General features: G+C 43.5%; 1 protein-coding gene across 6 annotated transcripts in view; it reads right to left on the bottom strand.

Annotated features, from left to right (window-relative positions):
• The window catches only part of NAV1 (neuron navigator 1), a 409,357-nt gene that overhangs the window by 134,259 nt on the left and 250,316 nt on the right, over positions 1-24,782 (bottom strand). For 5 of the 6 annotated variants that reach the window (XM_053243557.1, XM_053243560.1, XM_053243559.1 and 2 more), the window contains one exon: positions 14,293-14,658. In XM_053243557.1, coding sequence (XP_053099532.1) covers positions 14,293-14,658 — 366 coding nt within the window. Of the gene's footprint in view, positions 1-5,348; positions 5,359-14,292; positions 14,659-24,782 lie in introns of those variants that run through there. The other variant, XM_053243562.1, reaches the window with a different exon arrangement.

Below are 24,782 nucleotides of genomic sequence, written 5' to 3'. Positions count from 1 at the left end.
ACTTCTTTGATTTCATTCCACAGTTCCTCTGGTTTCCTATCAATGAGGTTCAGAACTTCAAAGTGGTTCCTGATGTTTTCCTTGAAAATGGTGGTACATTCTCAAGATCATATCGTGGAAGCTGGATAGCTTTGTTTTTCCGCTTTAGAGCCTGTACTGAGCCTCAATGAGAAAATGTGCTTGGGCATTTGTATTGTGGTGGAATAATACATGTGCTATACTTTGTGTGTGCTGTATGTGAAAGATGGAGAGGAGAGAAGGACTGGATGCCATGAGAAATCTTTCTCATTTCCTTCCTTTGATTCACATGGCAACCCTATAGCTCTTAAGTACATTATACTCCAGCGTCACGCTGCAAATTTTTACTGAGATCTTGCTATGACTGGGTAATTCCATGCCTCTGGCTCCCTTTGAAGTCCAGATTACCATAGGCTTTCCTGAGAGAAGCCAGACTATTGATTATTATGCCTCATGTTTTTTTGTTTCCTGGTTATAAAAGGCTACAGGCTTAATTGGCCCTGCATATAATCTATCTTCTTAGGCTACCCAGAAGATCTTGTAAATTCATCACCATGATCCCTTCAGGATTCATGTTGAGGGAAAGGATGCTCATGAAATCCCATGGCAGTGAACTTGAGATACCAGTGAATGGAATTCAAATGACTGATCCCTTTAGTTAAATCTGTCAGATCTTGTAACAACAATGATAAAAGCAGTATTTTTTAACAATTCTCTCCCCCCTCCACCCCACAATTAATCTCACAATATTTTGAGGGCAGAAATTTCAGTCCTATTTTTCAAACGGGAGCTCAGGTACAGAAAAAACGTTAAGATATTGATCACACAAGAAGCTCACACTCAACCAGGGTTCTTCTATTACGTAACACTGACATGACGACTTCCAATATGCCACACCAGAATGTAGTATTCAAGTGTTTTAAAACATTGCTTCCCTCATACACTGATTTATTTTTCCCCCCTCTTATCACCACCACCTTTTACAAGTATTACTATTGCTGCTATCACATTTCCTACAATCCTTTCAGAAATTTCACTCACTCAGAACAGCCACAGAGGGAGGCAGCCTGAGCACAGAATCTCTCCTACCACGAATGCAAGAGGATGATTTGGGGGTGTGGGGGACCCTGACATCCAGCCCTGGGCCTGCAAATACATCTAAGGCAATCACCAGTGTCAGCACTGGTGAGAGATGAGGAAAAGAAGAGAGGCAGTTCAACTGGCAAAGCAGCACAGGCATTCTGACTTTTGCTGAGCTCCCACTTGCTGGTCTGGGGTAACTGCCTTCAGATTAAAGCCTGAACCACAAGGTGATGAAAATGCCAAACATTGATTTTAGGATCTGTAAACCTCGATATGCATCATAAAAACACAATCAGAGGCAAGACAAGCAAAAATACCACTAGCACAAATGACTCTGTTTAAGTTAGTTATATATAAGCAGCTATAATTTAAACTGGAAATTGAGCTGGGATTTGTCCCCTTCTAGCATAAACATTCTATCTCTAACTCATCTCTCTGCTGCTGCCATACCAGGAACAGCTGATCTGACTTTCCTGTTTCAGGGGGTTGCACCAACATCTGCCAAAGTTTTAATACTTTTAATATTGGGTTTTTAATGTTTTCAATGTTTTAAATGATTTAATTGTTAATTGATTTGATGTTTTAAATGATTTTAATTGTAAACTACCCAGAAACGCAAGTTTTGGGCAGTACAGAAATATTTCAAATAAATTAAATAATAAATAAAAGGGCAGGATGGATCACTCTGAGTTGTCTTCACAGCCTGCAGACTTGGCATGCTGGGTACATGAACCAGAGAGGCATTTATGACCACTACAGGTATTTATATACCGCTTTTCAACAAATGTTCCCAAAGCGGTTTACATAGCTGTTGATTGGCACTATGCCAGGCCCACATAATTCCCTGGTCATCTAGACCAGTATCAAGGAGGGCAGTGAAGTAGTTGCCGAGATGGGTACCATACCTACAAGAGTTCAGGTGCATAGGCTAGTAGATGCTATAGCAGTTGCCAGCTACCTTGGGAGAACACTTTCTATTAGGCTCTATAATCCACACAGCTTAAAGACTCACCACCTGCCACATCCTTGCAGCCATGCCCAATGTTGCCCAACTCCTATCCTCAGCCTCTCCCCTTTCATTCATTCATTCCATGTCTGCACCACCCAATCCAACAGCTCTGGGAAGGATTCCAATTAAGTACGACTAGCCTCACTGGCACCCTACATTCCAGGCAATCTCATGATAGTGCAGCTAGAGAAAGGCCCAAGGCTGCACCTCTCTGGTGCAGATGTGACAGGCAGGTTGGTCTTGAGGAGTCTTATGATGGTGGCTAAAAGGTCTGGCAACTGGGGTGAGAGGAGACAGTCCCTGATGTATCCCCTTATTGAGCTTGACTGAATCTACTTGGCAGTCATCATTGCTGGAGTTCGTTTTTAAATTTGTTTTCACTTTTTGAGAAGAAAGAACCCCCACTGTGTTCAATAGGAACTCCTGCAACAACAGCTGCAGAGCAGAACTGGATCAGTTCCCCTCAGATACATGGAAGAACTTTCAAGTTCGTGAGTCATTGCAACTGGAGCAGTACATCCCCTCTCCCCTTGAAAGGCATTAGCAGATCCATCTTAAATCTAAATGCAAACACATAATCCACTCCTGTACATCATCAGGTCTTCAATTTGTTGCCGGGTCAGCAGCTAAAACACCAACATGCAGCAGCCAGTTGAACAATCACAGGTGTCTGCTTAGAACAGTTGCTTTAGCAGATGCCGCAATGAATTTTTTTTTAAACTATGACAGGCTCTCACCAACACATAATCAGAAGTCATAAACTAGAGATCAGGGAGGTAGCAAGGTTGGAGTGGGCCCTGGGCCAAAGAGTGAAGATGGGCCCCTTCCGCCGCCCCCTTTTGAGAAGCGGGAGGAAGAGAGCAAAGAGGAAACAGTCACTCAGCTGATGGGGGCCCCTCTTCCTCAGGGGCCCGGGGACATTTGTCCCCCTTTGTTCAATTATAAAGAGACAATGCCCCCGCTAGAGATGGAGATCCAAAAGGGAGAGCAAGGGAGGAAGCTCCTGTACAGCCACTAGATCTTCCCTAGTGAGAACAGGCCTAGAAACATCCTGGCTGCTTTCAGCTTTTATCTGTGACATGCAACAACAATATGGCATGGATCCACTCGAAGCAAGATGTTTTTAATGGTGCTGCATTAGTGCTATAGCCACCGAAGCATCCTGGAATAAAACCTTAAGCACAGCCTGACTCAGTTGAACCCACAATGCTGTTGCCTTTAGCAAAATACAGGGCAGCTGAACGCCTTTCCAAGCAGGAGGACCTTCCCCTGAGAAATTCTTTGAAATCACCCTTATTGCTTGACACATTTTGGGCACTCCCAAAGTAACATGCAGCAAATATGCCAGAATCCATGTGACGAATGAAGAGGCAAAGAAATCTCTGTGCACAAATTGATTCGAGTTTACTTCCAGATCCTTGTTATTCCCTAAACTATACTGATATAATTTAGAGCATTGGGGAAGGGGAAGGATACTAGAAATAAATCTGAATGCATGCAGGTTGGAAAAGAAATTCAACTCTGCACTCTTCACAGCTTGTTCCCTATGGACAGGGAAATGTGATCGGAATGAAACCAGACTTTCCAATAAAGGAGCAAGCCCAGAGCATATTGTAAACTACCTATAAAATACCCACTGCAGATTCCTAGAGCATCCCTTAGCATGTTCACTGAGGAGCAGCCATGCTCCGCTGCCATGGAAACGTGCCTTTGCTCATCCCTCCCTCTCTGAGCATCTGCAAGGCAATCTTTCTGCTACTTCGGCAAATAGAGCAATCAGGCTGGGCAGCTTGCCAGCCAGTCTTCCTCAGAACAGCTGACATGACCCTGCAGAGGGCTGGCAAAACCTCACCCTAGATCAGGCCTGCACAACATAAGGCCCGGGGGCCGGATCTGGCCCACAGGGACTATTTTACTGGCCCCCACGTATCCTGCAGCAATACAGGAGCTGGAAACTGCCTTATAGCGCCATCCTGTGCATGCTTTCTCAGAAATATGCTCCATTGCTGTGCCCAGTGAGGCTTACTCCCATGTAAGCATGCCTAGCATTGCAGCCTGAAAGCAATGGCAATTTAGGGAGAGGAGAGGACTTGGCATTTGTTTGGGGCCAGCATGCACTCCAGGGGCCCCACTGATTGAGCAGTGACAGGACCTGTTCTCTGGCCACTGTTCTTGGTTAAAACTATGGTCCATTGACACTGGGAATAGATCCACAAGCAATTAATAGTATGTTTAATTGTAATGTAATAATGTGCTAAAGATTTGACCTCGGCCCCTGCATGCCAAGTGATGGATGGTTCCGGCCCACCAGGGCATTTGAGTTGTGCAGCTCTGCCCTAGATAAAGGCTTACAGACACAAATGTAAGAGTGATTGTTCAAAGGTATGGGCCAAATCTCAGCTGAACAAAAGACTACCTTTCTCAAAAGTTGTGACTGGGGCAACTCACTAATATAGACAGCATTTCAGTAGTCAAGCTTTGCGAATATGCTGATAATTGCAGTTACAAGCATATGCACCATTGTTTTAATTTTGTTTGTCTCAATTTATCTCAGCTTGAGTTATCAGGGAGAGGTATGGATCCAGAAGTGCTCCCAAGCTACATATCTGTTCTTTCAGGGGGAGTGTAACCCCAGCCAGAATAGGCAGATCTAAAACACTTCCTAATTTCAGCCTCCCACAACGAGTACCTCCATACTGTTTGGATTCAACTTCAGTTTGTTCTCCCTCATCCAGCCCATTACCAATTCCAAGCAAGCATTTAGAGAGGTTAAGCCATCTCCTGACTTAGTTGATATGGTCCCAGTCTCCATAACTCAACTCTGGGCCAGAGCGTATAGGTCAAAATATATTTCAAGAGGATTACACTTGTGTAAGAGAGCAATGCAAGTTCCTTGAGGATCTTGACTACTGTATGCCATTGCAAAGATACCTGCCGCCCATCCATGAGCACTGTGCAAAGGCTAGTACGACAAATATCAGGACCACATTGTGCAAGAGAACCTGCCTGCCTAAGACACGTCTAGGTTTCCAACAAGGAAAAGGTTGCTGTTAGCAAAATAACTCACCTACCCTCTACAGCAAGTGCAAAATGTTTTTAAAGGTCCCTGGTGGCCTTTCTGACTTACAGCTCATTCAATTATGAACTCACAGGAAATTGCTGCCTGTAAATTGTCCTTAAGAAATGTGTCAGGCTCAGCTATTAACTACAGGGCAGGCCCATTAAATCTGCCACTCACCACATTGCCTCCTACAGCTACCCTCTTATTCTGGCACCTGCCAAAGAGTCACAACCTGCCCAAGGAGCCTGGTGTCTGTGGCATACCTGATTGCTCTATTAATGCTATCTGAGTTTGCGTGAGCTGGAACCTTCACATCTGGTGGGGATCCTGTGTAAACTGCCCCCTAAGTAGAATTTTATTTGGGAAAAATCACAGAGACAAGGATTTATAGTAAAAATAAAATAAAATAAAATAAAATAAAATAAAATAAAATAATAATTATAATTATTATTATTTTGGTATTAGCCTCAGAGGTTCTACCAGCTTCTTCTGGACCTCTGTCAGCACCAGCTGTAGAAACTGGAACCATATTGGAGCAAAGCTTTACAACATGAGTAAGTTTCAAAGTTAGATCAAGCCAGTAACAGGAAAAATTAAAGAAACCATTATCCTGAGCAAAGAGAGCGCCTTCTCTGTCATTAATCCTGTCGCCTATTAAGATCATTTGGAGAGGTCCAGTTATGGTTGCTGTCAGCTCGTTTGGTGGAGATCCAGGACCAAGCCTTCTCTGTGGCTGCCCCGGGGGTCTAGAATGCACTCCCTGTTGAAATAAGAGCATCTCCTTCTCTGCTTGCTTTTAAAAAGACCCTCAAGATGTTCCTCCCCCCACCAGGCTTTTAACTGAAATTTAATTTTTATTGTTTTTATTTACGGAGATTGTTTTTATCTTTTTAATGAATTTTAACTGTTTTATATTGTTTTTACATTTGTTATATTTTAACTTTGTACACCACCTAGATATGTCTATATCAGGCAGTATAGAAATATGATAAATAAATAAACAAATAAATAAAATAAAGAGCACTACAGTGTGAGAACAAAGTACACAGTCAATATTAAACTAAAGAGACTAGATAGAACAGTCTCTCCCATTCAGTTCTTTCACACTTTATAGTCATGATACATCCTGTGTTTCATTTATTTGTAACTGATGTTATCCATCTCAAGGACCTGGGGAGAAACAGGACAGAAACGGAACTAAATAAATAAGTCTTAAACCAATATATCCTAGTACAATGCTAGTGTATATTGGTTTAGTAATTTAGTATATTGGCTAGAAGTAATTTTTCAACCAGTGGGTCTTGTTCCCAGCGGAGGGAGGATCCAAACAAAAAACATTTGTGTGCCAGGCCAAAGTATTTTTTAAAAAACAGAAACAAACACATTTTAATAATCAAACCAAGTTCATTGTAACAGAGTACTTTAATGAGACACTTGTGCTTCTTTGGCATCAGTTAACTCCTTTAAGTTGGTTTGAATTAAAGAAACACTCATCAGCTCATCATTCTCCACGTTCTTTGCTCCTTCATTCTATGAAGTATTTGGTCAAGATCTTTTTTTTTTTAAAGGATTGCATTTGCACAATAGGATAAAAGTACAGAATAATAAGACAATTTCTACCCACAAAAATAAGGAGAAAAAGCTGTACAAAGCTCTTCTCTTTGTTTAAGGGCCCCCTTGCTACTAAGCCTGCACACAGAAGTTCTGTCCAGCAGCTGGGCAAAAGCATCTCAAATAAATAGTTCTAAGTAGAACTAACAGAGCCTACTTTTCACTTCTTTTAACATGGCGACTTTCATCTAGGACTCCCTCCCATGTGCTGTGAATCTGTGTATCCAGTTGTCAGCAGATCAGTTACTAAGGGGTATTGTCTATATTTTGAGTGGCTGCCATCTTGAACCAACATGGCAGACAGTAAACAAACAAACAAAACCCACCTCCACTGAGGTCTCCTAGTGCCCCCTCTCTTGTGCTGTGAATTTGTTCTATATCAGACTATAAACACAAGTTACTGGAGAGGAATACATAGACCTTTTCTCACGGCTGCCTTAGTGAAGGTGATGGCTCCTCCACCAGATGTGTGTTCATCTCCTTCAGTTTTGATGTCCCATTGTTGCTGCTGGGATTTTTTAGAATTGTGTTTTGCTGATTTTCCTCATTTTTTTCTTGTTTTGATTTTCCTTGAATTTTTAACTTCGGTTTATTTTTCTGTAAATTGCCTTGTTTGGAACCATTTTGGGGTCAAAGGCAGTAATGAAGATTTAGTTACATCATCATCATCATCATCATCATCATCATCATCATCATCATCTCCTCACTCGCTCAGCAGAGCTTCTTGGCCTTCCAGAAAGGTGGCACAGCCACCACTGAAAACAATGGAGCAGTAGTTCACTATTGCTCCTAACAGCCCCTTCTTCTGGCTTCAGCTCCAATGGGGCATTGTTTTTGTGTCCTTAGTTGCTGAGGTCAAACAGAATTATGAACACTCTGCTCAGTAGAAATCTGAGTCTTGGATAGGGAGGGACGCGCTCTGACCGGCTGCTTTGGACTAGAGAGCAGCATTGAGGCAATTTGCAAGCCACAATGGCTCAGCGGGGAAATTACTTGACTAGCAAGCCAGAGATTTCTGGTTCGAATCCCCACTGGTATGTTTCGCAGAGTGTGAAAAACACCTATATTGAGCAGCAGTGATAGGCATAATCTCATACTGTGCAGGAGATGGCAATGGTAAACCCCTCCTGTATTCTACCAAAGACAACCACAGGGCTCTGTGGTTGCCAGGAGTCAACACTGACTCGACTGCACACTTTACCCTTTTACCTATAGCAATTACAGCAGGAACTCTGCTACGGAAGCCTTCAGGGGGGAAATATCCATCCTTTTCAAATGTCCTAAGGATAAGATAGATTGAGAGACTTTTCTTTTGGACGCTTTCCAGATTAGCTCCTCAAAAGCAGCAAAATGCTTCCATTCAGGCAAATCACTTTCAAAACTAACAACCCGAAAAAATAGCAACACTTTTATGCTGGATATACAACGTCATAGCACTATATCACAGCGATTAAATTCAAAACAAGGCATCAGAACTGTGAATGGCACCCTGCTGTCAGCGTAGGGACTGTGGTGTCACAACACAGGACGTGTGGAAGCACACTTCAGAGATTCGCCGTGACCCCGTTGCAGGTCGTAATCTGGAAAGTGCCTCGGTGAAAGATCATGTCCATTGCTACAGAAATGATTGCAACAGTATAACTAACAATAGACATAACAAATGATAGTAGTTTGGGGTATGAAACCACTCTGCTAGCTTAAAAAAAGTCCAGGTCAAGAGAACTACCCAACATATCTGTAAAGGTATGAAATAGTAGTCTTGTGGTAGATCAGTATTCTTCTGAAATTACTTTTTGATGTTTACAATAGGAAAATATTGTGGGAAACAATAGAAAAGTGCGCTGCGCTGCTGCCCAGAAGTGGTCACTACACTGTCAGGGCTGCCTTTTAAGTTGAACAGCAGCTCTGGCAGGTCCCTAATGTTGATGGAGGGCTGCCTGTCATACCAGCTACTGTGTTTTCAAATCTTAGGGTAGTGGGATCACAGTCTCTTTCTCTCACTCTCTAAATTCTGAGGGATTCTCAAGTCCACTACTTGAAAGCCATAGATATAGGAGCCTTGTCAGTTACAACCATAGATAAGTATGTAATATGGTTCCAAGATTCCCCACAACCAACATAGATGTCCACACACTTTTCCAAATGTAACTTCATATGCAAGGGTTACCAGTTGTCCAACATATTTGAAAGATTAGCTTCCCTTCACATGCTCTCAATCGCTGCTTCTAAATAAAAAAAATTTCCAAAATGGCATACACACAAAACATTAAAAACAACACTTATAAGCAGAATCAGTGGGAAACACTTTTAAAAACCAGAAACTAAGCTGAAGGCTAGGCAAATAAAAAAGTCTTTGCCTAGCATCTAGGTACTGGGCAAGCAGCACTAGAGAGAGCATTCCACAATCAGAGTGCCAGTGAGGGTGCCACCCCAGAAAAGGCCCTTTCCCCAGTTGCCACCTGCCTAATTTCTGATGACTGCTACACACAGAAAAAACCTCTAGTGCAGCTCTTAAGGTTCATGTGGAAGAAGAAAAATCCTCAAATACCTGGGTCTCAAGTAGAGGAGACTTCTGATGGTTTGGACCTGGAAATTGTAGAATCCACCTTAATATCTCCTCTGGGATCAACTGAGACTTGAGAAAGGGCCTTTTGATTGCCTCCTACACTGCAAAACTACAACCACAACTCATGTCCATGAACAGGGAATGCTTTGGTGGCCTTGCACTCCTGTACAATATCCCATCTGGCAATGAGACAGCTCCCCAGAACGTGATTAAACAATCCGGCCATAACAGACACGTGGACAAGAACAGCAGAGCCATTATAACAGCACAATTTCCCCAGCACGTCTTTGAGAAGGAGAGTTCCACAAATGAGGTTGCCAGATGTCCTTTATTGGAAGGGAATGTCCCTTAATTCAGAGCATAGCACTGTCATAGAGTACAACAGCCATCGCCTCACTTCATAAGATCACAGCTTCACAGAAAAATGGATTGAAAGAAATTGAAAGCAAAAGCAAAAAAAAGGACTAACCTCAAGTTCTGAAAAGTTGATCTGACAGGCCTAATCATGAAACCCCCATCATGAAAAAGATGCCTCCCTGCGGCTTGCACATCCACACAGAATATGCCACGTATTATAACAAGCAGGGCATCTTTATCATACAACTTGGGAGAGAGGAAAAGAATGAGAAACATCTGCAAGGAGCAAAAACTGACTCCACTATGTTAGTCCGATCCTGTGTCCTCTGCTAAAACTTGTGGTTCTTCACCAGCAACCTGACTGCTAGGATCTTGCTTGCTTCAAGCTGTTGTGAGACCATGCCACCTACCTTCGCCAGCCCTACCCCCTGGGTGAGCCTGGTCATGATGCCCTGTATTTTTTCCAGGTTTGTTTGTTTATTGGTATTATATATACGTATTTTAAATGTTAATGTTATAGAGCTGTGTGTAATGTTTTTACAATGCTATGTAAGTATGTGCAGGAGGTAAAGGGTTAAAGGAATTTTTATGTGACACAGAGAGGCTGCAGTAGTGGGATCCCTGCAGGCAGCTGGGGAAACCCAGTTTGGAATAAAAGAAGCAGCAGCAGCAGCAGTCAGGCTGAGGGAAAGAAGCTAGTTGTTGGTTAGGATCGTGGGTCTTGGGGAAATAAATAAAACTGCACAAGAAAGTGACTTCTCCAAGGACAGAGGAAGAGTGGATTTTATCTAGAGGCAGAGGAGTTTCTCTAAAAGCAAAACCCATTTTCTGTCCTCAGCTGAGAGGCAGGTCTGAGCAAATCAAAGTAACTAGGCAAGTCATCCTAACCCTAAAAAGGAAACTCACAAAAAAGAAAGTGACAGAGAAAGATTCTTACCAGTAAAACATCACAAAATATCAACACTATTATGCTCACCTTTTGATACCTGAAACCATCATGCTTGCAAGAACTTGTTCAACATCATCTGAGTAAGCCCAAGTAAAATAAAACCTGTTACTTAGTGATACAAAAGTGCCAGAATGTTTTATTTTTTCTCCCAAATTCACCAGAGGTTTTTCACCACCTACAGGTAGCTTATCATATTGGAGAAATATAACAAAGAATAAGCATGTCTCAGAAAGGGGCATAGGGACTATGGAGCAAGGGGGGACCATCGTCCCCCAGCCGCCAGGGTCTGAGGGGGCTGCCTTGGCACCTCCTTGCCCTCGGCCAGGGAGCCTTCTTGCCCCCTCCCGCACCCAGCCAGCGCTGCACGCAGGCTGCAGGGAGCAGTGCTACAGCTGTGTGCAGCCTTTTGAACAGTGAGCACTGCGCCCAGAAAAGTGGCAGGGCGGCAGAGGAGCAGGTAAGGGCCTGCTTACCTGCTTTTTAAAGGAATTGACCCCTGCCCCACCCACGGCTGCATGAGCTATTCGTGCACATCCCTATTGCATACTGTAGTAGTTAAGAGTGTTGGACTAGGGCCAGGGAGACCTGAGTGCAAATTCCCATTCAGCCAAGAAACCCACCGAGTGACTAGGCCAGTCACTTATCTCTCAGCCTAACCTACCTCACACAGTTGTTGTGTGAATAAACATAATTTTGTACACTGCTCTGGGCCCTTTGGAGGAAGAGCGGGATATAAATGATAAAATAAATATAAATATATTCTTTGCTACAGAAATAGGGCAACCCAAATTCTATCTGCTCTGCTAATGCATCTTCAAAAAGAGTCTGACATGCAGGAATTAAGCAAGGAAAGATTTTTCTTGCAAGGATGGGAAAAGCTTTGCTTGCTTAATGTTTGCATATCAGGTTGCAGTTGAGCAAGGCCAGTTAAAAAGTTGGCAAACCTAAACTGAGATTGCCCATTATCTGTCAGGAAATAGCCTTTCATCTTCCCATGTGGATTTCCCATTGCAGCCTCACAGATTCCAGCTTCACTCAGATCTATACTGTTAGCGATAAGCTCCATTATTTCAGTATCCCAATAACAGCAACGTTAAGCCTCACAGCTGGACTCTGGGCATGTCACAATTATACATCTGCAGACCAGAGCTGTGGAATTAACAAGGACTCTCCAGCATGGCTTTCCATGACACGTGAGTATTTTTAGGCTCCAGTCTTCTACACCCCTTCCCTTGCTAGAGCTCTGGGATTTAAATCCTTCCAGTGATAAATGGAAAAAACATGACATAATATCTCACTCTGTGAGTTTCCATCTCTCTCAAGCACTAGGGGGTGAGAAGCCAAAAGGAAACATGGCCAAAGGCCCCTCACTGCCAAACTGACCAAACCACCTAACAATTTGAAGCATAACAATCAAATAACAAGGACAACACCAATGGCAAGTTAACAGATTTGCAGAAAAAAAGAGACACAGGATCCCTTAAATCCAGATTTAGGATATCCTTGAGTATCAGTACAGGCAGGAATTGACCCGAGCTGCAGTCAATGTATTAAAGGTAAAGTGTGCCGTTGAGTCGATGTCAACTCCTGGCGACCACAGAAATGGTTTAGAAAGAATCCCCTGAGCATGCTACTATAGTCATTCCAGCAGAAGAGACTTCTCAGATCCATTCTCGGGCAACCATGATGCTTTTTCTCAGCTGCCATCTAACCTCTCTAGATGGAACCCAATCAGTTGTCATTGCACTGCAGGGCTGGGCGGGGGGGATGAACTACAATAAATTCCTCCTTTTGCTCATCTCAGACTACAGTACGGGCCAGTTTTACCCCTATTACAGGCTTCTGAGAAGGGCCTTTAAATGAATGTCCCAATGGTTTGAGAGTTCAGTGGATTATGGCATCACATCCTCTAGACTCTTTCCTTAACAATAATGGGAATAGCAACACGCAGAAAAACCATACTGAAGCTATTCCCACAATCAGTAGAAAGCGGGCTAAGGGAGCCTAGCCCACTTTCTACTGATCGTGGGAACCAAGGCAGATAGCCCTCCCCTTAAATGAGGTCAACGGAGCAAGCGTTCCATTAACCTCATTTTTTTGCTCGTGTGCCACCGCGACGCATGGCAACACGTGAGTAGACCCCTGACTGCGAGGCTGCAGCCACCCTCTCAGCCTCAGGGGTCTCTCCAGAATGCACCACATGCTTGTACGGGGCATCCTGGAACTTCCGGGGGCCACGCGGCCCCCGATCCCCACAACCCCCACCGGCTCCGTGACGGAGCCGGTAGTCATGCAGGTGGCCAGGCTGTAGGCATGATCATCTGTGGGGAGAGTGAGCTAAGCCCGCTCTCCCCACAGATCCCAGTAAGGCGCTTCACATGAATCGGATGAAGTGCCTCACTATATGGGTGCACTATTTAAGAGCTTAGCTTCTTTTGCTGGTAAATAATTTCTGGCTAACTCTTCCCTCTTTTTGCTGCTTTTTAGATCTAGCTTCACTTCTTTCAGAATATAGCAAGCTGTGAGGAAATGCTACAATGAAGTCTCGGTGTATGTGGTAGTCTCTGGTGGCAACCTACATATGGTTAGAGCTGCCAAATCACCACCTGGAGATCCTGGCTGTACCTTTAAAAGTTGTTAATTGGCACAAGCAGATGCAGCCACAGCGATTCCCTTCTCTACCACTTCCTTTTTCTCTGTCACCATCTTCTGTGAGTCCTGCTTCCTACTTTAGGTTGTGAAGAAGCAGGGTGGGCAAAAGGTCCTACAGAGGTGTGGGGTAGAGAAACAGTAGCTGCATTATTCTGCAATCCAACTGTCTCAGAATAATTTCTGAAGGTAAAGATAGTATTTCCAGGTTATGATCTAACAGGTCTATACACAATGCAACTGGGGGTCAATTTCATGAATCAGAAAATACTATTTTAAAAATACAAATAAGGAGTGAACTGGGATGTGGTTTGGAACAATGTGAAATGATTGCCCAGAAAAACTGAGCAGCCATTTTGTACTGTCTACCAAGGCGCAAGCATTCACAGAGGTCATAAAATTGGCCCAGAGCAGTTGTGTGTCTAGCAAGGTGGTGGTAACAAGTGAGCATCCAGATCCTAAAAACCACTGCTTGGAAGTCAGTCCATTCAATGCAATGTATTTAGGACTAGAGAATCTATGATGACAACTGTAAACATCCATTCTGTCAGATCAATGGACTTCATTCAGCTGGAAGAATTGGCATAAATACAAGCAAGACAATCACACTAGGCAAGAACGTTTTCTCTAGAGATGATGAGTAATCAAGAGCAGATGTCATTCCTTATCTGATTCCCTGTATACAAAGCATGCTGCTTCAGGGCCAAATGAGAAATAATGACAAACACTGGCCCAGGGTACAAAAACAGCTATGTTCAGGGCTAAATACAGTGCACGAATATCCAGAATACTGAGACTTAGACCCTTTCAGAAGCACACTGTTGACTGACTAAAACAGAGCAGCGGGTAAGCTAAGTGGACTAGGCAAACACATGACCATAGCCCGACCTTGGCCTTAGCCCCATAGTTCAGCTGGGGCTGAACCTCCCCAGTTCCACTTGCAATGCTAGCAGTCAGAGTTTGGTTTGATGCCCGGAGGCTCTACTCACCCTGTAGTGATGTCATCGTCCTCGGTCATTGTCTTGCCCATTAAGTCACTGTCACTCATGTACCCAGATTTGAGATCTACGTCGTCAGCATCCAGTGACTCGACAAGCTCCAGGCGGGAAATGTGGCTGAGCTTGCTAGGGCTGCGCATGGGCATGGTGTGGGAATAATGAGCTCGCTCCCCATGCATGTACCAGCTGGGGGTGCCTTCTGAGCGGCAGCCCCCGCCCACTGAAGGAGCATCCCCAGCCTGCAGACGTGGACTAGACTGGCCATAGCGCCAGGAGAGGGGAGAGGAGCGGTTTGACAGACTGGACACGCTGCGGGGGTTGGCTTCGTCACTGTCGTAACACGTCATCTCCAGCGAGCTACAGGAAGAGAGCAGAGAGGGAGGTTTAAGGGCCAGAAGGAGGAGGACAGAGGTCAATTCCAGTAGTGCTCCTGAAAATCAAAAACACCCCCAAACTTGAGGCACTAGAAATCACAAGCATCTAACCCCAGACTATGGCAGTTTGAAGACCAGATTCCATGGGATGCAGAGAAAGTGCAGGCACCACTCCAAAGACTATATGCTGAGCCAACACGGCAGATTGCCAGATTTAGTACAGGATAAAGATCCTGTGCTTTTAACTGGTTGCACAGAAAGGGAGAATTTCAGTAAGCACTGATTTTTCACTTAATTGCAACAGGAGTAGGTGCACTTCTCACAGTTCTTTCTCTTTAAGCATCACAACTCAGGTGCTCTGTCCCATGGTTACCCTGTAACTAGAGACAAAACATAATAAAGGCTAGGGAGTTGTTCCTGGCAAACTGAGACAATAGGTAGTGCTGATGCACATCAAATCAGAGAAGCTAGGGCAGTCTGCTCCCTGTTGTTTGCACACAAATGGAGAGTAACTCACAGTTAAAACAATAAGATACAAAGCTTCTGTTTCAGTAATCCCCGCTCAGTATGACCTTCCAAGACACCCCTAAAATTCTAACCTACCTGATGGGGCTCCTGGCTCTCCCTCATGGTGGTTATTTATTTAATTTAATGTATTTATTTGCTAAATAAATATTTATTTATTAAAATTATCCTAAAGCAGTTTAAAATATAATTACAACAAAGTACAATTAAAATACCAATTAAAAATAAAAGTATTATAAAATATTATATCTCTAAAAGTTTTAAAACCTATATAAAGCAGTAAGACACAAAACACAAAGCAGCAGCAGCAAAAACTGTACTCTCATACAAAAGCCTGTGTAAGGAGTCACATTTTAACTTGTTTTCTAAAAACTGTGATGGAGGCTGAGGAGCGGATGCCAGCCAGGAGAGCATTCCAAAGCCTGGGGGCAATGACTGAGAAGGCCCTGTCCTGCGTGCTCGACAGCTGAGCCTCTCTCACCATTGGCATGCAGAGCAGAGCCCCCTCTGATGATCTTGTCAAGCGGGCAGAAACCCTTGGGAGCAGGGGTCCTTCAGATATCCAGTGCCAAAACCATTAATGGCTTTAAAGGTCAAAACCAGCACCTTGAATTGGACATGGAAACAAATTGGTTGCCAGTGCAGCTCTTTCAGAATGGGTGTAATATGATCCCAGCAGGCAGCTCCGGATAAAATCCTAGCTGCCGCATTTAGTACTAGCTGTGGTTTCTAAATATGCTTCAAGCGCAGCCCCACATAGAGCGTGTTACAGTAATCCAGCTGTGACATGACTAAGGCATGGTTAACTGTGGCCAGGTCTGCCTTCTCGAGAAAGGGATGTAGCTAGCACACTGGCTGAAACTGTGCAGAAGCATCTCTGGCAACTGCCTCTACCTGAGCATTCAAAGGCAGAGCTGGGTCCAGCAGTACTCCCAAGGTGTGCACTTGCTCTTTCAAGGGGAGTGCAATCCCATCCAAAACAAATCGGATCCCTTCATCCCAATTGGTTCTCCTACTGACCAAGAGCACCTCCATCTTGTCTGGATTCAATCTCAGTTTACTAGCCCACATCCAGCCCATCACAGCCTCCAAGCCCCAATTCAGGTCATCCACTGCCTCCCTAGGATCAGGTGACAAGGAAATATAGGGCTGAGTGTCATCTGCATATTACTGACAACTCAGTCCAAGTCCCCAGATGACCTCTCCCAGCAGTTTCATGTGGATGTTTTCTGTTAGTACTTGCCTTGCAAACATTTCAGATGACCATTTCTGAGCACAATAAATGCACAATAGTTACCCAGTTTTGTTCTATGCAGTTGGGATGTTTCCCACTGACATTATGCTGTTTGTGAGTAGAGACTGCATTTTCCCAGTACTGGATGTGTTGCGTTTTGTACCTAGAAAAATGCATTTCCCCAAATTGTGTATCCATTACCACTGCTGTAACGGATTGCTGTGTGGAATATAGTTGCGAAAGTGTCATAGGCACTTACTAGATTTTGCCCACTGCAGTCACAAATCCTTCCTTCATGTCCATGCTATCTTATAACTTCCTTGATGGTTTATTGAACCATCAAGGATGGTTTAGATGCTGAGCCATCCCCCAGCATCCTGTTCCACAACAGGAGTCTTCCTCTCACAAACACTAGCAAGGTTACCTTTGTCCCAGCTTGCCTGCAGCAGTGCTTTGCTATTTCTTGAACTGTTTGCTTTCATTTTTATTCATCTGAAGGCTGAGTGCAACTCCTTTCCAATACTGCCATGCACCTTTACCCTGATTTTCTTTTTCTTCATTCATTTATCTCTTCTTCCACATCTACCCCAAATCCACTAGGCATTATGTGTGGACTGGATATCACACTACTGCTTTTGAATGAGGAAGTTAGTAGTTAGGGCAGTCAGGGGACACGTTCACCTGCACAACTAGAAAGCAACCTACAAAGCACTTTGCTGCTTTGTGCTAGAGAAGTATCAGCAAGTTCAGAATTCCCTCCCCTGCCCCACCACATGACACAAAAAGCAGTGGTGGAAATTGGTGTGTAAAGAGCACGATGGTGTTATCAGCGCAGCAGTACAGCGTGTTTGTGTTTCTATTACAAATAAAGGCACGTATGAGAGTTAATGGCCCTTACTGATGCCCCAGCTCCCAGGTATGCCTTTCATTTAGATTCAATAAAAGCACAGTTACTAGACATCAAATACAAAGTGATGATTAAAACCATCCCTGGAATGAATTCACAGCACAAGGAGAAATGGGGCTCAGCCTGCAGAGGTCTGTAGACATGGTTTCAATCATTGTGTGGATGCCCAAAAGTTGTCTTGTTAAACTGAAATTAAAATGCGGGTTTTCAGCCTTTTAACTTGGTGGGAAAGGCTGCCAACTTTCTGCTTAGCACATAAGAGGAAAGTGCTGCTGCACTCTGGTCTGGCCCATGAGCAATTGGTGGACGTGAAGGAATCCCAGCATTACTGAGTGCCCCCTGCTGGCAGAGATGCACACAGCATCAAGTATTCTTCATCCACCCTGGAGATTTCTGCTAACACGAAACATTGCCTTTCAGCTGCTACTACTACAACAACTACAATTTATATGCCACTTTTCAAATAACGTTCACAACGGTCTGATTCTCAGCAGTAGAATCCCTTCATTGCTAGCTGAAGTGTTCATTGCTAGCTGAAGTTTTAGCAGTGCAGCACAAGCAGGAGCAGAAAAGATCTACAGCATTAAGGATGGGTTAAATTAGGGTCTTTTGTTGCACTAAGGTTGGTTGTCCACCATCACATAGCAGCAGCTTTGCAAAACAAGTCTCAAGATCAGAAAATTAAAGCTCCTACCCAACATATTTTAAACAGCAAGGTGTAACATTGTGAGAGTCTTGCCAAGGAAAGGTAGTGGATCCACCATCACTTAACTCTTCCCCAAATCAATATTGTGCTCAAAGGTTTTAAAGCAAACTTCTCAAACTTGGGTCCCTAGAAGTTGTTGGAGTGCAACTCCCATCATCCCCAGCTATGTTGGGGATGGCTGAGGGTGATGGGAATTGTAGTTCAGGTGCTATTGCACCTGGAGGCCCAGGTTTGAGAACCCAGGCTTTAAAATTATGCTAAGATACATTAATAGCCCTAACAACTAACAAGCAGAAAACAATTATTTGGCTGTTTCATACTGGTGGTCAGCCTAGGTCAGTAGCTGTCAAAACCCTTGAGATCCCAAGCTTGTTTCTGCCATGGGAGGGTATAGGAACATAGGCAGCTGCCATATACTGAGAAAGGTCCATCAAGCTCAGTATTGTCTACACAGACTGGCAGCGGCTTCTCCAAGGTTGCAGGCAGGAATCTCTCTCAGCCCTATCTTGGAGATGCTGCCAGGGAGGGAACTTGGAACCTTCTCATGCTCTTCCCAGAGCGACCCCATCCCCTAAGGGGAATATCTTACTGTGCTCACACGTGGTCATCCATTCAAATGCAACCAGGGTAGACCCTGCTTAGCTAAGGGGGCAAGTCATGCTTGCTACCACAAGACCAGCTCTACTCCCATATAGAACTCAGTTCTGTATGCTCATGCTGATAACTCTCTTAAACGAACTACAGCAATTACTTTCAACACATAAGACCTGCTATGAACACATGTTAAACTCAAAGAGACCAAAGTTGTTCAAAGTGGCTATGGGAACAGCTCACATCTAGGCTTTTGATCATGACAGTATTCAACTCTGCTTTTCTTCACTAACAGATGACTGTGGGAAATCGACTTCTCTTTTCCAGCAAAGTAGGTGGGATCTAATCTTCATGCCAGATTGCCCTGGGTTGCATTTGCAATATTACCTGCAATACTTTTTAATTGATTCAAACCGTGTGATGTTTCATGCTATTGCCTATAGTTGAAACTGAGTTTTCCCTCTAAAATGGAAAATATGGACTTTGGGGGAATGGCACTCTAGGATAAATCTTAGGAACAGAATACCGGATGCTGTGAGATAGTGAGGCTTGTTTTGAACTCTGAGGACTGTGTTGCTAAAGCAGCTTTATTTTGGAGTAGCAGACAGCACCCCACCATATGCTTGGGACCACACCTTCCATTTTGGGATGCCTGTGCTCAGGGGATCATGAACTCTGCACATGCTCATATTTGGCAAGGCTTGCAACTGGTCGCTTAGCATAAGCAAAACATGGGGCAATGCTACCCCAAGATCATAATAATAATGGAGACTAGAAGGGAGTCATCCCCACAATCTCTGGCAAAGTAGACCCCCAAGTCAAAAATGCTGTCTAGGAAAGTAATAAACTCCCTTTCGCAAGAGAAATAGCATGAGCAAATCTTCTCCACAGTAACTCAAGATAAGCGCGACTCCCCATCCCACTGTCAACAGCAAATGAGCTAGCAAATGACTAGAAGGAGGCAAACTTCTAGTTTACCTAAAAGTTTACGTAGACATTTATCTTTGCACCTGGAAAGAGGTGCCTACTTGTACCTCAGACACATGCCCTCAGAACCTGTACTGGAATCTATACTGGAACCTGAATTGGAACCTGCATAGTAGTCTGCCTGGATTTACAACATACTGGTTCTCAAGCTTGTGAGTGGTAGCTCTATGCCACTTGCCCTTTCTCCTTCCCGCTCTTCTGCTGCCTTCCCTCTGTGAAGAGGCCTGCTCAGATGCCAACAAGCACACCTGATGTGCCAGCATATCAGTAATACTAACCTCCTAACCCTCTGCTTCTCCTCACCCCCTTCTCTTTCCTCTCCATTTCTGCATTCAAAGCCCTTTTTCTATGGCAAGCCTTAAGGTGACATTTACAATTTGGACCCTATGCTAAAACCCCTCTTAGTGAGATTCTGGTTAAGACTGTTACTTAAGATAGTATTGCCTGCCTAACCAATCTGCTTCTTTTCCTGTACCCTTATTTATCCTTAAATGAATCCTTGAACTGCATTTCTGCCTCTGCATTATTTCCAGACCAAAACTCTGCTCAAATTAAAACTGATAGACTGCTCCCCCAAAGTCAAGCTGATTCCCCACGTTAGCCCAAAAGTATAGTTAGAGTGCCTAGCCAGCATTCTGGAGCAGATCTATTAACAACTGCTTAAACCTTACAAATTTCCTATGCAAAACAAACTTACTTCTGGGAAGGAAAAAAGTAATGAAACCTGCATGTAGGTTGTCATGTTTGATATTAAACAATAAAGAGAGTAGCAAACAAATATTATAAACATAAACATATTTTTATGCAGTATTATATGATTTAGATGACTATCTTATCCTGCATTCTGTAAGCTAGCATGCATGATTCACATGTTATGTAAGATTATTTTTATTTTGTTTATTACAGTCATACATATTTGTTTCTCTAAAATGTGCATGTTGGTTACTCTTTGTGCCTTTTTGAGGACATACTTTTCCTCCTTCCTTTTTACTGGTATTCCTGGAGTACCAGTTTGCAAGGTGCGATATAAATGCATCAATTTTCTCTGTTGGTATATATCGTGAGACAAACATGGGCACAGTTGCACATTTGTATGCATAATTTATTAAATACATTTGTATCCTGTCTTTTCAATCATCGTCCAAAACAGCATAGAAATATAAAATCATATGGCTATTTATAAATAATTTTCATGGTTATTCCTAAGTGGACATGCTTTCTATGCAGGAAATTTATAGCGTCTGAAGTTGGCCTAGACTAAAGAGAACACATCTCACATGCAAATATATTGGTAAATCTTCAAAAACTTTTCAGATATTTTCAGAAACTGCTTTGAGAAAGTTTGTTGGAAAGTGGTATATAAATATTCGCAGTAGTAGTGGAAGATATTTGCATTTCTTATTTCCTGCTAGTATTGTGCAATATTTTCAGGTATGCTTGAAATTATGTTCTATTCTGTTTCCCTAAAAATACGTTTTGTGGTTTAAGATTACACTTTCCCCCTGGGTTATTCTAGAAGCCTTTAGGCAGTGGGCCTAGATAGCTTTCTACTATGTTACCTCCATGAAATAATTCCAAGGAGAGGAATACAAAAACTAGATAGAACTCCCGTAAGCTAAAGAAAGAGATGCATACACAATGTCAGATTTACTCCTGCTTGAGCTGAACAGATCTATCTACCTGAATTTGTAGCATAGTGGCAGCTACTCAGAATATGTGGAGTATGGATATATAGAGTAGTGGCAGCCACTCAGATTAAGCACCAACATAAAACTCTAGTTATCACACTCTTAAATAAAAAACCATCCAAGGGCTGTGTCTGAGTATGGAAAGCATGCTGGCTTCACAAGACCAGCCCCTGGTTACATGGCAAGACCTTTTTTAAAAAAAGGAAAGGAAATGGAAAACCAGCACGCCAGGGAGAGCACACAGACATGCTCATTTCCTACACGCAGGGAAGTTTTTAAACTTTTTCCTTAAAGGAACATGCAAAATGTGATGCATCCCCAACTTTGTAACCTGCAGGCTACAAACTGTAGACTTACATAGGAACATAAGAAACTGCCATATACTGAGTCAGACCATTGGTCTATCTAGCTCAGTATTGTCTTCACAGACTGGCAGCAGCTTCTCCAAGGTTGCAGGCGGGAATCTCTCTCAGCACTATCTTGGAGAAGCCAGGGAGGGAACTTGAAACCTTCTGCTCTTCCCAGAGCGGCTCCATCCCTTGAGGGGAATATCTTGCAGTGCTCACACATCAAGTCTCCCATTCAGATGCAACCAGGGCAGACCCTGCTTAGCTATGGGGACAAGTCATGCTTGCTACCACAAGACCAGCTCTCCTCTCCTATCTATCTATATGTATAGATATCTATATGTATATGCAAAAGGCAATAGCTTAAATTTTTCTATAGATGGTATAAATAGATCTAAACTTTGTTCTTCTATTACCTTTGTATGCTGTACTCTTGTGTTTTGTTTTTGTTTGTAATCTGGAAAATGGTAGCACAGGAATCTAATTTATCCAGATGAGAGGTCATGGCTGAAGCCTTAACATTCTACTTTGAAAAGTATTTAACAAGTAGCAAAACGCTGGTTGTCTCAGAGGAAAGGACCCACATTTAAAAGATTCTTTTGCTTTAGTAATCCAAGTGGATTTTTGTTTAGAGAGAGAGGGGGTCTTGGAAGGTTTCTGCCACTTCTGAAGGGTAGTTCTACCCCAAGATTTTGATAACTAATTTTGCAAGCATATCAAAACTTGGGGTGAAGGATAGGCCAAACGTTTAGTCATCCAGGAGTTCTCTTACTAAATATAGTCCTTGCCCAACAGGTCTCTTTGATCTTTACTTGTGTTTGGCACTCTATAATTTTGTTTTGCTCATAGGTTGTATTCTTGTATCATATGGTTTAAGCTCTTACTAGAAGTGTGGGTGTGGCAGATCACGTCTCAATGCACTATGTTATTTTATGCAACCTACTCATGCACACACCCACACACATATTCTATTGGAACCTACAAATAACGCCACACTATATTCTATTTTGATTGGCTTAGACGGAGAGCCAGGCTTTAGGGAGATTAATCTAAATAGAACAGGAGCTTATGTGTGAGAGAACTGGTCTTGTGATAGCGAGCATGAATTCTCCACTTGCTAAGCAAGGTCCACTTTGGTTTACAGTTGGATGGGTCAATACATGTGAGCACTGTAAGATATTCCCCTTAGGGAATGGGGCCATACCTCAACGGTAGAACATCTGCTTTATGTGCTGGAGGTCCCAGGTTTAATTCCTGGCATCTCCAGGTAAGGCTGGGAAAGACTCTTGCCTGAAACCTTGGAGAGTCACTACCAGTCAGGGTAGACAATACTTAAAAGGACCAATGGTCTGGCTCTGTATAAGGCAGCTTCCTATGTTCCTATGAGATTATCTGAGCCCTCAGTGAAGATCCATAAGATTCATATTGCTTCAAATTTCACTGAAGCGTTCTGTAACAAAAATAAATTAACAAGAAAACTACTCTGTACTCAAGGGGTACTTTCCAACTAGCAAGTGGGCAGAATGACCATTGCCCAGGCAGCCCAAAGGCTGCCTACCTGCCCTGCCCTCTAGTCTGCAGATAGCCCAGATCTTACTGATCTGGTAAATCTGTGTCTGGACTGTACCACTCCAGACTGCAGGTGGAGGGACACATGGGTGAATAGGTGTAAATCAAAATCCCCTGCACATAAAAGATTAGATGTCAGAGAGGAGGGTTCTAGCTTAGCCTTCTCCCTGGCATCTGGGATTGCTATGCACAAGGGGGTGTTTATAAATTTAGCATGGAGGAGCCATGTGAGCCTTCACCTACAACCTTAAGTGGTACAATTGGAAGGGTAGATATGGAGGATGCGGAGAAGTGGTGAGGAGAAGTGGTGGCATTATATATTAAATTAAGATGGAGATATGTTCAGTCAAGTGAGCCTCTATCTACAATCTGAAGGATGAGGAGAGGTGGTAAAGTGATGGGAGAAGTGATGGCAATCTGAAGTGGTACAACTATATTACTTCAGTATGGAGGAGCAGTTAGTCGTGTGAGCCTCCACCTACAATCTAAAGTGGTGCAGCTCAGACACAGGTTTAGCACTTTAGTGTGAACTGGCCCTAACCTGCACAGCAGCAGTTATCATCAGACATGGTGGCATGGGGCCACTCCCCTTGACGATCCATGCTTGTTCCTGCCACTGGGCCACTTACGCCCAGTCACTAGGCAGCCCATCTTTACTACCAGGTTCAAGGACCAAGCTTTGACCTAACAATATCGTGACAAGGACACCAGGCCAGGAACAGGAGGGAGGCGCATGTGTGCCTGCCTTAAGGATTTGGAGAGCTCCGCTTGGAAATGTAGGAGTTCATCACAGCACACTATTGGAAGGGCAGGATAACTGAAGAGACTCTTGTGCAGCTTTCCTCACCCCTTGCACACAGAGACCTTGCTCTGGCATGGACAGTTTGTGCTGACTTTTGTTCATGCACCTGCTCTGCCAGTTGTTCTGGGGCTACAGCCAGGCTAACTGGCAGCATTTTTGATTTACACTAGGCAGATTTCAAGGCATGCATTAGATCTCCTTCTGTGCTTGTCCTTTGCACTTTCTGCACAATCAGCTTCTGTGTCTTGCTTCAGGTCCAGTGCTCCACTTTTTCTGTCTGCCTGTAAACTCACTTTACTATAAGAAACTGGGCTTAAAATTCAGCTTCTTGAGAAATTCAGTTTTTAAATTTATGTATGATTTATTTCCAATCCTCAAGGGCACAGAGATCTTCTGAAATTTCACAAACATCTGTTGAAATCTGAGAAAATAAAGCTCCAGGGTTGAACAGGCTTCCATGCCCCTACTCCATGTGGCCGCTTAATCCGCTATCCCTGCACCTATTCCCCTTCCAAGCTACAGCTTCACTCCTTCCTTGCCTAGTATAATTCCAATCAACCATTTTCTGCATAAAGTTCACTCAGCTCTTGGCTATGTATTGTATGCATTGCATTCTGCATACACGTACTGGACTTGTATGCTCCTCTGCTGCCACATATCAGTCAGTGTATCTGCAACGTGTGTGTGTGTGTGTGTGTGTGTGTGTGTGTGTGTGTGTGTGTGTGTGTATTCATGGTAGCTTCTGAGTGCA

The sequence above is a fragment of the Hemicordylus capensis genome, chromosome 4, assembly GCF_027244095.1.
Source record: "Hemicordylus capensis ecotype Gifberg chromosome 4, rHemCap1.1.pri, whole genome shotgun sequence".
Taxonomy (NCBI): Eukaryota; Metazoa; Chordata; class Lepidosauria; order Squamata; family Cordylidae; genus Hemicordylus; species Hemicordylus capensis.
The sequence above is the reverse complement of the archived record's forward strand: the minus strand, read 5'-3'. Positions and strand labels throughout refer to the sequence as shown.